The sequence below is a fragment of the Grampus griseus genome, assembly GCF_964374135.1.
Source record: "Grampus griseus genome assembly, chromosome: 10".
Lineage (NCBI taxonomy): Eukaryota > Metazoa > Chordata > Mammalia > Artiodactyla > Delphinidae > Grampus > Grampus griseus.
Genome location: NC_139004.1, coordinates 39,101,220 through 39,114,507, shown reverse-complemented (window position 1 = coordinate 39,114,507; position 13,288 = coordinate 39,101,220). Strand labels below are relative to the sequence as shown.

At 43.9% G+C, this 13,288-nt stretch overlaps 1 protein-coding gene across 1 annotated transcript in view; it reads right to left on the bottom strand.

Moving 5' to 3' along the window:
* NUDT3 (nudix hydrolase 3) overlaps positions 1-1,042 on the bottom strand; it is a 108,163-nt gene extending 107,121 nt beyond the window's left edge. Inside the window, exon 1 of the mRNA XM_082663271.1 lies at positions 671-1,042. Coding sequence (XP_082519397.1) covers positions 671-769 — 99 coding nt within the window. The 5' untranslated portion in view covers positions 770-1,042. The remainder of the gene's footprint in view (positions 1-670) is intronic.
* Between the last annotated feature and the right edge of the window lie 12,246 nt (positions 1,043-13,288).

The following is a 13,288-nucleotide window of genomic DNA, read 5'->3' as shown; positions in this document are numbered from 1 at the left end:
GCTTTTGGCCTTCCCAATTAAAATGAAAAATTTTCATCACACAAAGATTATCTAATCAAATGTCCTTTCTTCTCAGGCTACACCCTAAGGGCTACCCAGAGCAGTGTAAAATAAACAACTGGCTTTGGCTTTTGCACAACGCCCTAAATCCTAAGACACCCCCACTCCGGCTCACAGACGCACATAATCCCTCGGCAAACCCCCAACCTGCCAATGAAGTGGACTCTTTCTCTGTCACAAAGGGCCGGCCCGCGCCTCGTGCACGGAGGCCTCTACACACATGTGCTGGTCTGACAAGTGCGGAGCTGCCCTTTCTGGATCCAAAGCTGCAGGCCTGGACCGAAAGCCACACGCTCTTCCCACCCACTGCCTTCTACCCGCCGCCACTCTCCCCAGTGACAGGCGGCCCGCTCCGAAGTGCCCCAGCCGCCCGCCCGCCCGGCCCGTGCCGCATGGCCACGATCAGACACACTTCCCCTCCGCCCACCGTCCTCTTTCCTTCCTCCTCTTCCTCGCCTCAGGAAATTCCGTCGGAACTTCATTGGGGCCGAGAGGAGCGGCCCAACCCGGGGCCCGGGCAAACCCTCTCCAGCGGCCGCGCCCCCCGCGCCCCGGCCCGGGGCGGCCACCGACCCCGGGGACCCCAGGCCCGCCCGGCCCGGCGCCTCACCTCCTCCTCACTCTCGCTACGGAAACATAGGCACGCGGCCCGCTTCTTGTAGCCGTCGCCGTCATAGGTGCGGGTCTGGTTCGACTTGAGCTTCATCATCCTCCGGGCCCGGTGGGGGTGAGGTGCGGGTCGCTGGAGTCGAGGGTGGGGAGTCCGCTCCAGACGGCCGCGCGCGCGCGCGCCCCCGGCTCGGCCAAGGGAAGCAGGGAAGGGGTGCCGCTTCTCAGCTACACGGCTCCGCCGCTGGCCCGCCGCGGCCGCCTCATTTCCCCCAGCCCAGGCCCCGCACCGTCGCCGCTGTCACGGCTGCCGTCGCCGTTGCCGCCACGGCCGCCGCCCCCTCTGCCGCCGCCACCCCGGACGACGACTGCGTCGCCATCTTGGGCGCGCTACGTCAGGGGCGTAAAGCCGCGCCGGCCTGCCGGACGGCCGCGCGCTCGCAGCGCAGGCCGCGTTCGGGAATCGCGCCCTCCCATTCCGCGCAGCGTAAACGAGCGTATGGAATGAGGGGGCCGCGCGATTGGAGGTGGCTTTTACGCCAATAGCGTAGAGGTGGGGACGGTGAGGCGCGCTTGAAGACAGCCGGGGGAAAAGGGATGCGGGTACAGGGCCGCCCAGCTCCGCTGAGGAGGGGGAAGCGAGGATTTGCCCAGGGTCACGGCGCCCGGGCCTTGGCTTTGCCCATCCATTTGGGAGCGGGTGAGGGGGAAGATCTAGAGGTAAAGGTGGGATGCAGTTAAACGCAACGGAGAGCGCAACCTGAGATGCCTGGATTAAGCACTGCAGGGAAACGGGGCGGGGGTGTGTGTGTGTGTGCATTGACATCCAGAAGCTCTGGACGTCTTATGGGCTGGGGCATGTAGTACATTGAAAGAACAGATGTTTATCCTGCATTCCTTTATTGGTGCAAAAAAGCAAATGCTTCCTCTTTAGGTATACAGGAGGGCCAGAAAAGAGTGAGAGAGTATGTGTGTGTGTATGTGTACACACAATGCAAATCATAAGGCATCATCATTTTGGGCAGTAAAGGAGGAGGATATATTGTGGTGTCAAACAGATTCTCCAGGGAAGGATATACAGCCAGATGCCCTCCAGCAAGGAAAAGGGAGTATGACTTGTGAAAGTTCTCAGCAGCCCAGACCAAACCTAGTACCATGCCGATGTCCTGGACATGCTGAAAATCATGTGCAGGATTTGTCTGTGAATTGCTTATTATCCTTTTTTGAATTTGCTTATATTTAGCATAGTCAGAAAAGATCAGGATTTGAAACCAAACAAACCTAGGTTGGAATCTCATTTACATAATTTATTTACCCCTGTAAAATAGAGATAATAAACTCACTTTGCACCTGGCACATAGTACTCACTCGATACATTGTAACTAAAGGCATACCTCAATTTATTGTGCTTTGCTTTGTTTTTTACAAATTGAAGGTCTGTGGCAACCCTGCACTGAGCAACTTTTATCCAATTGCAATTTTTCCAACAGTATTTGCTCACTTCTTGTCTCTGTGTCACATTTTGGTAATTCTTGAAATATTTCAAACTTTTTCATTATCCTATGAGCAGTGATCTTTGAAGTTACTACCACAACTTGCTGAAGGCTCAGAAGATGGTTAGCATTTTTTAGTAATGAACTATTTTAAAATTGATATATACATTTTTTTAGACATAATGCTATCGCACACTTAATAGATTACAGTATAGTATAAACACATGCTATAGGAAACCAAAAATTCCTGTGACCTGCTTTATTGCAATATTTGCTTTATTGCATGGTCTGGAACTGAACCAGCAATATCTTCAAGGTATGCCTGTAATGTTATTGACATTTCACTAAGCCCTTGACACATAAGATATGGAATTTCAGTTAGTTTTAGTCAATCTTCATGCAACAGAATTCCAAAAATCTTGGTCATTTTGCTTGTCTTTCTAGCCTTCTCTGCCATATGTCTCTAATTTAAAAAAAAGAAAGATAAAGCCCAAAGTTCTGATTGTAGAAATACTGTAACATGCCCACTGTCAAAAATTTGAAAAAAACATAGTATTTTTATTTTATTTTATTTATTTTTGGCTGCACTGGGTTTCTGTTACTGCGCGTGGGCTTTCTCTCGTTGAGGCAAGCAGGAGCTACTCTTCGTTGCAGTGTGCAGGCTTCTCATTGCGGTGGCTTCTCTTGTTGCAGAGCAAGGGGTCTAGGCGGGCAGGCTTCAGTAGTTGTGGCTCACGGGATCTAGAGCGCAGGCTCAGTAGTTGTGGCGCACAGGCTTAGTTGCTCCGTGGCATGTGGGATCTTCCCAGATCAGGGATCAAACCCATGTCCCCTGAATTGGCAGGCAGATTCTTAATCACTGCACCACAAGGGAAGTCCCCATAGTATTTTTTTAATTAAAAAAAACTAACTTATGGGGGGGGAAGTGAGGGGAATGACACTTGACTTAAAAAAAAAACCTAAATTGTGGACATCTTTAAGCACATTCTGTAGAGATTTGTATCCTGCTTTTTTTCTGGTCTTTTCCATGTCATTAAGGGGTTTTTTTTAAATACCATTTCTAATTACTACCCAATAGTCCATCATAGGGATGAACCATCAATTTTACCATTTCCCTCCTGTTAGAAGCTTAGGTTGTAGCCTCTGTTTCATTAGAACAGCAACAAACATCCCTGCACATAAATTCTTGTCTCTGACTCAGATAGTTCCTCAAGATAATTTCCCAGAGGCGGATAAGGGGGGTAGGAACACACTTATGGCTCTTGCTGCTTTTCGTCAAAGGCTTCCCAGAAAAGTTGTATGAGTACAATTACACCAGTGGCTAGAGAGCTACACCATACCGTCTGCCACTTTCATAAGGTAGAGAGCAGAATTGCAAATGGCATTCCAGGTTTCAGCACACCAGAGTAAAGATAATAAGCAAGTTAAATTGTCACATCTTTGAAGGCAGGCACTGTGTCTCATTTACCTGGATATCTCCACCTCCTAGCACAGGGCTTTGTCCACAATAAGAGCTCAGTAAATGTTGATTGACTAGATGGATGGAGGTTTTCTGTTGGTTTCTAATTCCTTCTCCACCTTTTGTGGGCCTCTTTAGTTGCAAGAACTCACTAGATTGCTCCCAGATCCTTAATAGTAATAATTAATTTTTCTTCATTCAGGAAACATTAACCAGGACTTCCCTGGTGGCACAGTGGTTAAGAATCCTCCTGCCAATGCAGGGGACACAGGTTCGAGCCCTGGTCCAGGAAGGTGCCACATGCCGTGGAGCAACTAAGCCTGTGTGCCACAACTACTGAGCCCTCACGCCACAACTACTGAAGCCTGTGCACCTAGAGTCTGTCCTCTGCAACAAGAGAAGCCATTGCAATGAGAAGTTCGCGCACCGCAACGAAGACCAAGTGTAGCCAAAAATAAAATTAATTAATTTTTAAAAAAAAAGGAAACATTAACCAAAGAATTGCACCCTTTCCTGGAAGATAATGGGTAAATACTAGATTTAAATTCATAAAATAATTGCACTTATTAACATTATTCCAGTTAAATTCTTCTCTGAAAGTCCTATAAGAAAAAATTAATATGTAAAATGTTGCCTGTTTCACTATGACCATAGTAAAGAGTAAGGTAACTCTTCAGGTGCCTAAGCCAGAAAGCTGGGAGTCAATATAACTCCTACCTTCCATCCCATTGATAATAAACTCCAATGCTTCTGCCTTCTGGACATCCTCAACCCCTTCCCTCTTTGTCCTCTGCCATTACTTCATTAGGACTCTCCCTCTTGCTTAAACAGTGTTCTTCTTGGCTCCCATCCAGCCCTGTTCAGCCCCATTCATCCACAGCAGCAAGAGGAATCCTTCCCAAATGAAGATCTGAGTAAGTCATGGCCTTGATTAAACACCTACATTTGCAAGCCACGCAGTGCGGCCAAAAAATAAACAAATAAAATAAGGAAAAAAAAGTCTATTTTGGGGAATTCCTTGGTGGTCCAGTGGTTAGATTCCACGCTTCCACTGCAGGGGACATGGATTCTATCCCTGTTCAGGGAAATAAGATCCCTCAAGCCATGTGGCAAGGCCAAAAAAACCCAAACAAACAAAAAAAGAAACACCTACAGTTGCTCCTCAGTGATCTGAAGAAGATAAAATCCAAATTCTACCAGGAAATACAAGACCCTGCAAGAGCTGGCCCCTGCCGACCTTACTCTATAGTCATTCTGAACTACCTGTGGTTTCTTTTTTTTTTTTTGAACGAACTATGGTTTCTTGAACCTCCAGACAGCCTTGCAAGTTTTTTAACATGCTTCCTTGCTGTCTGGAGGACTCGTCTTCCAAAACCCTCACACATTCCATTGTCCCTCTACTCCCACCCAGAGACCAAATTATATTTATTTATATTCTTCAGAACGCAGGTTAAAAGCCCTCCTAACTGCCTTTATGCTTCCTACTGGCCTAGGTCTGTCCTGCTTTGTTACATTATTTGTCACATACTGTTGTCATTGTTTTCTTGCCAATCTCATATTTCAGATTTCTTGAAGGCAGGGTCTGTGTCTCACCTATCATTGCTTATCTTGCTCAGCAGTTATCCCAGGACCTGACACAGACACATCTCAAAAAACAAAATTGTTAATGGAAGAACAGCTGTTGCCCTTCTAGAACCTGACCTTTAGTAGAGAGCTCAATCACTTGCCCAGTATGGAATGACACTCACCTGTCTATAGGAATATCCCCTATGACACACCTAAAATCAGTCTTCTGAATGAAGATCACACAGCATTCTCCTGATTACACATTTTGGAGATCATCTGTAGCAACTTTTTAGAGCCAATCCTGGATGAAATGGCAAATAAAACAGAAAACTGGTTTTCACAGGTTCCTTACTCCACCCTGCTCCCTTAACATGCCTCTCACTCCTCCCGCCTCCCAGGACTACCTTGTCCATCCCATTAAGTCCCCCAGGAGCACCTTCTGTTTCTGATCTTTGCTTTTGTATTTGTTACCTTTTGCTCCCCAAAATGTAGTAGCTTAAAACATGAATCATTTCTAATTTCTCATGGTTTCTATGGGGTAAGAATCCTGGAGTGGCTTGGCTGAGTGGTTCTGGTGTGGTGTCTCGCATAAGGTTGCAGTCAGATGTTGGCTGGGGCTGCAGTCAGCTGAAGGCGTGACTGGAGTAGGAGGATCCACTTCTGGTTGGAAGTCCACCTTTCTGTGTGGACTTCTCCATCGGGCTGCTTGAGCATCCTCATGCCATGGTGGCTGGATTCCTCCCAAAAAGAACAGTACAATATCCCAAGACTGAACTGCAATGCCTTCTATGACCTAGCCTTGAAAGTCACACTTTATCGGTTCCATAGCTTTCTACTGATCACGTTAAGTCAGCCTGACTCAATGTGGGAGGGGGTTACACAAAGATACGAATAGCAGGATGCAAGGATCGTTGGGGGCCATATGAGAAGCTACCTACCACAACTTTAATAAAAGTTGCCTGGGCTTCCCTGGTGGTGCAGTGGTTGAGAGTCCGCCTGCCGATGCAGGGGACATGGGTTCGTGCCCCGGTCCGGGAAGATCCCACATGCCGCGGAGTGGCTGGGCCCATGAGCCATGGCCACTGAGCCTGCGCGTCCGGAGCCTGTGCTCCACAACGGGAGAGGCCACAACAGTGAGAGGCTCAAGTACCACAACAACAACAAAAGAAGTTGCCTGACCTGTAATTCATTCATTCATTCATTGCCCATATGTCCCAGACAGTATACTTAACAGCGGGAAAGGAGATAATTCTTGAGAAGTGGCTACCCTTCCTTAGGTGATAAGGGGTGCTAATAGATTTAAATCAAATAAATTAATCCTAACAAATATGTCATTCTACTAAAAATGTTCAATTTTCTAAAAGTCCTGTAGGGTAAAGCTCTAATAAATATATTTCAAGCTCCACATTAGGCCTGAGGGTAAATTTTTTAATAGAGCTAGGGAATCAAACATGCTTACTCATCCCTTCCATGGGGCTAGTCACAAGTTTTGGCCCATGCCTCCACCTACTTTGATGTCACTACATTTACCTCTATGTGGTTCTAGCCCTTCTCACCTGACGAGGATTTTTTTCCTGTCTGCTTCAGAAATGGAATACCATCAGAGGTAGAGACATTTCAAGAAAACCTAACAATTGGGACTTTCCTGGTGGTCCAGTGGTTAAGACTCTGCCCTTCCACTGCAGGGGGCAAGGGTTCAATCTCTGGTCAGGGAAGTAAGATCCCTCATGCCACAGGGCAACTAAGCCTGCACACCACAACTACAGAGCCCTTGCACCACAACTGGAGAGGAGCCCACATGCTGCAACAGAAGATCCTGCATGCCGCAACTAAGACCCGATGCAGCCAAAAGTAAATAAATAAATAAATAAATATTTTTAAAAAATTAGCATCAAAAAAAACCCCCAGAAATAGACATCATCAAAATTTAAAACTTCTGCTTGTCAAAGGACATCATTAAGAAAATAATAAACAAGACATCATATATAAAAAACAAATGACTGTTATTCAAGATGTATTTTTATATTTACAGAAATCAACAATAAAACAAAAAACACCCCAATTTTAAAAAATGGAAAATATAATTGAACAGATGCTTCACAAAATAAGACAAAAATGCCCAACAAGCACATAGAAAAATGTTTAAGATCATTATTAGGTAACTATAAATTAAAACTACAATGAGATACTCATTAGAATGAATAAAATGAAAAAGACTTACAACAGCAAATGTTGACTATGCTGTGGAGCAAATGAAACTCTGATACAATGGTTGTGTGCTGGTTGTACAATGAAACACCACTCCAAAGAACCTTTGGAAAATTCTTATTAAGTTAGGCAGATCTAGCCTATGACCCAGCAATTCCACTCCTAGGCATTTACCCAACAGAAGTTAAGACAAATGTTCACAAAAACTTAACAAAAGAATGTTTATGACAGCCTTATTCATAATAACCCCAAGCTGGAAGTTGCCCAAATGTCAAAAGGAAAATAGATAAATAATGGTATATTTGTGCAATGGAATACTACTCAACAATAAAATAAATTACTGATATGTGCAACAATATGGATAAATTCCAAAAACATTATAAGTGAAAGAAGCTAGTCATTTTGAAAAGTGTATACTATAGAAATACAGTTCTATAAAATCTAAATACAGACCAAACAAATCTGTGGTGATAGTAATCTGACAGTGGTTGTAGGAATGCTGGGGAAGGAACTGGCTGGAAAAGGGCAGGAAAAAACATCCCAGGGGGATAAAAATGTTTTATCTCCTGTTTTAGGCAGTGATTATATAGGAGTATGCAACTGTCAAAACTCAATGAACTGAATATCTAAAATCTGTGCATTTTTATTGTATATTCATTACATTTTAATTTAAAGGGCTAAAAATCAATGATTTTTAATATCCTAGAAGAAAACAATTAGAAAATAAAATTTTAAAAAAAACAATTCCATTTAAAATACCATTAGACTACTCCGGAATAAATTTAACAAAAGATTTTGCACTAAAAATTACAAAACACTGTTGAGACAGATTGAAGAAAATCTAAATGAATGGAGAGATATACCATGTTAATGGATTGAAAGACTTGAGCACGTTAAGAAGTTAATTCTCCCCAAATTGATCTGTATATTCAAAGCAATCCCAATCAAAGTCATGCCCACGTTGTAATCCTTAGAATCTATGAATACATCACCTTTCACAGAAAAGGGGACTTTGCAGATGTGATTAAGTTAAGGATCTTGAGATGGGGATATTAATCTGCATTACCTGGGTGGGCCCAATGTAATCATACGGGTCCTTATAAGGGAAAGAGGGAGACAGGAGAGTCAGAGACAGACAAAAAGATGTGATGACAGAAGTAGAGGTCAGAGGGAGAGAGATTTAAAGATGCTGGCTTTAAGATGTTGGAAGGGGACTTCCCTGGGGGCACAGTGGTTAACAATCTGCCTGCCAATGCAGGGGACACGGGTTCGATCCCTGGTCAGGGAAGATCCCAAACGCCGTGGAGCTACTGAGCTTGCACACCACAACTACTGAAGCCCGAGCACTCTAGGGCCTGCGTGCCACAACTACTGAGCCCATGTGCTGCAACTACTGAAGCCCATGTGCCTAGAGCCCATGCTCTGCAACAAGAGAAGCCACCGCAATAAGAAGCCTGTGCACCACAACGAAGAGTAGGCCCTGCTTACCACAACTAGAGAAAGCCTGCGTGCAGCAATGAAGACCCAACACAGCCAAAAATAAATTAAAAAAGAAAAAAAGATGATGGAAGGGGTCATGGAATGCTGCTAGGTTCCAGAAGCTGGAGAAGGCAAGAAAACAGATTCTCCCCAAAGCAGCAAGAGGAACACAGCCCTGTGGACCCATTTGGGACTTCTGACACCTAGAACAGTAAGATAATAAATTTGTGTTGTTTTAGGCCACTAAATGTGTGTGACTTTATTACAGCAGCAATAGGAAACTAACACACGTAGCAAAAATGAAAACATGTCCACAAAAGGACCTGTACAAAATGTACACAGCTGCTTTATTCGTAACAGCCAAACAACATAGAAGTCCATCTGTGATAGGGGGTGCATTAACTGGGAAGAGACGTAAGAGAATTTTATGGGAAAGTGAAATATTCTGCATCCGGATAGGGGTGTCAGTGCCCTCCAGGTCAAAACCAAGCATATACCTGTAGTTGAACAAGTTGGGATTTTTGCTCCTTACAATGATGGAAAACACATACCATGGAGAAGCATAGAGCATCTCAGAAAGGTGATTTTTAAAATGCCTGAGGTGATTTGGGGGAGGTTTTAAGGAAACAGGGCTTTGTTCTGGATTGGATGCTGTCAGGAAGCAGGGTAACTCTATGATTGGGTATCTTAAAAAATCTTTCCTAGAACAAGGGAGAACATCACTAAAGACATAACTGGTAGAGAAGCAGTCCCTCATATCATCTGAGAGAGGGGCATGCTTTATATTTTAGTGCTTTGTACAGTTAACTTGTTTTGGTCTGTGCTTAGAGAGGATTATAAAGTTTTTTAACTCTGAGTCACAAAGTCACCTTGTCTGATGCTGATGTTTGATGACATTGTTTATATTCAACAGGAGAGTGACATGGCCTCAACTGTGAGTGCCAGGCCAACTTCTAACATGCCAAGGCCTAGCTGTAAGGGTCAGGCCAGTTCCTGGATGTCAGGGACTGCTTTTCTCCTTCTCAGAAAAGTGAGTTACATGGTTGTATCCATTTGTCAAAAGGGTGGAGTTAGGATTTGTATATTACAAGGTCAGTTGAACCCCGAATGCCTGTATAAAGAAAATCAGACTCTTCAATATACGCAAATCAATCAATGTGATACACCATATTAACAAACTGAAGGATAAAAACCATATGATAATCTCAATAGATGCAGAAAAAGCTTTTGACAAACTCCAACACCCATTTATGATAAAAACCCTCCAGAAAGTAGGCAGAGAGGGAACTAACCTCAACATAATAAAGGCCATATATGACAAACCCACAGTCAACATCGTTCTCAATGGTGAAAAACTGAAACCATTTCCACTAAGATCAGGAACAAGACAAGGTTGCCCACTCTCACCATTATTATTCAACATAGTTTTGGAAGTTTTAGCCACAGGAATCAGAGAAGAAAAAGAAATAAAAGGAATCCAAATCGGAAAAGAAGTAAAACTGTCATTGTTTGCAGATGACATGATACTATACATAGAGAAACCTAAAGATGCTACCAGAAAACTACTAGAGCTAATCAATGAATTTGGTAAAGTAGCAGGATACAAAATTAATGCACAGAAATCTCTTGCATTCCTATACACTACTGATGAAAAATCTGAAAGAGAAATTAAAGAAACACTCCCATTTACCACTGCAACAAAAAGAATAAAATACCTAGGAATAAACCTACCTAAGGAGACAAAAGACCTGTATGCAGAAAATTATAAGACACTGATAAAAGAAATGAAAGACAATACAAACAGATGGAGAGATATACCATGTTCTTGGATTGGAAGAACCAACATTGTGAAAATGACTATACTACCCAAAATAATCTACAGATTCAATGCAATCCCTATCAAACTACCAATGGCATTTTTCACAGAACTAGAACAAAAAATTTCACAATTTGTAAGGAAACGCAAAAGACCCCGAATAGCCAAAGCAATCTTTTTTTTTTTTTTTTTTTGCGGTACCCCGTTGTGGAGCACAGGCTCCAGACGTGCAGGCCCAGCGGCCATGGCTCACAGGCCCAGCCGCTCCGCGGCATGTGGGATCCTCCCGGACCAGGGCACGAACCCGTGTCCCCCGCATCGGCAGGCGGACTCCCAACCACTACGCCACCAGGGAAGCCCAGTCAAAGCAATCTTGAGAAAAAAAAAATGCAGCTGGAGGAATCAGGCTCCCTGACTTCAGACTATACTACAAAGCTACAGTAATCAAGACAGTATGGTACTGGCACAAAAACAGAAATATAGATCAATGGAACAGGATAGAAAGCCCAGAGATAAACCCACGCACCTATGGTCAACTAATCTATGACAAAGGAGGCAAGGATATACAATGGAGAAAAGACAGCCTCTTCAATAAGTGGTGCTGGGAAAACTGGACAGCTACATGTAAACGAATGAAATTAGAACACTCCCTAACACCATATACAAAAATAAACTCAAAATGGATTAAAGACCTAAATGTAAGGCCAGACACTATAAAACTCTTAGAGGAAAACATAGGAAGAACACTCTTTGACAGCAAGATCCTTTTTGATCCACCTCCTAGAGTAATGGAAATAAAAACAAAAATAAACAAATGGGACCTAATGAAACTTAAAAGCTTTTGCACAGCAAAGGAAACCATAAGCAAGGTGAAAAGACAACCCTCAGAATGGGAGAAAATATTTGAAAATGAAGCAACCGACAAAGGGTTAATCTCCAAAATATACAAGCAGCTCATGCAGCTCAATATCAAAAGAACAAAAAACCCAATCCAAAAATGGGCAGAAGACCTAAATAGACATTTCTCCAAGGAAGATATACAGATTGCGAACAAACACATGAAGGGATGCTCAACATCACTAATCATTAGAGAAATGCAAATCAAAACTACAATGAGGTAACATTTCACAACGGTCACAATGGCCATCATCAAAAAATCTACAAACAATAAATGCTGAAGAGGGTGTGGAGATACGGGAACCCTCTTGCACTGTTGGTGGGAATGTAAATTGATACAGCCATTATGGAGAACAGTATGGAGATTTCTTAAAAAACTAAAAATAGAACTATCATACAACACAGCAATCCCACTACTGGGCATATACCCTGAGAAAACCATAATTCAAAAAGAGTCATGTACCACAATGTTCACTGAAGCACTATTTACAATAGCCAGGACATGGAAGCAACCTAAGTGTCCATCGACAGATGAATGGATAAAGAAGATGTGCCACATATATACAGTGGAATATTACTCAGCCATAAAAAGAAATGAAATTGAGTTATTTGTAATGAGGTGGGTAGACAAACTGTAGTACATCCACATAGTGGAATACTACTCAGCAACAGAAAGGAATAAACTACTTAGTCAGGCAGCATCATGGATCAATCTCAAAACCATATGCTGGGACTTCCCTGGTGGTGCAGTGGTTAAGAATCCAGCTGCCAATGCAGGGGACACGGGTTCGATCCCTGGTCCAGGAAGATCCCACATGCCGCGGAGCAACTAAGTCCGTGAGCCACAACTACTGAGCCTGTGCTTAGAGCCCGCTAGCTACAACTACTGAAGCCTGCACAACTAGAGCCCATGCTCCGCAACAAGAGTAGCCTCTGCAGTGAGAAGCATGCACTACAACGAAGAGCCCCCACTCGCTGCAACTAGAGAAAGTCTGCGCACAGCAATGAAGACCCAACGCAGCTAAACAGTAATAATAAATAAATAAATTAATTAATTAATTAAAAACAAAAAACCATATGCTGAGCGAAAGAAGTCAGACACAAAAGCGGACATACTGGAACTTCCCTGGTGGTCCAGTGGGTAAGACTCCACACTCCCAGTGCAGGAGGCCTGGGTTCGATCCCTGGTCAGGGAACTAGATCCCGAATGCATGCTGCAACTAAGAGTTCGCATGCCACAACTAATAGCCTGCATGCCGCAGGAAGATATTGCCTGTCGCAACTAAGACCTGGCACAGCCAAAATAAATAAGTAAAGAAATGGGGGGGAAAAAGGACATACTGTATGGTTCCAGTTTTCTGATATTCTGGAAAAGGCAAAATTATGGAGACTAAGAACACTGATTGTCAGAGTGCTGACCACACACGGGGAACATAGGGGACCTTTTTTAGGGTGATGGAAAAGTCCCATAGCTTTGCTGTGGCAGTGGTTACACGCCTATATGTTTATCAAAACTGAGAACTGGGCTTTGCTGGTGGCGCAGTTGTTGAGAGTCCGCCTGCCGATACAGGGGACATGGGTTCGTGTCCCAGTCAGGGAAGATCCCACATGCCGCGGAGCGGCTGGGCCCGTTAGCCATGGCCGCTGAGTCTGCGCGTCCGGGGCCTGTTCTCCACAACGGGAGAGACCACAACGGTGACA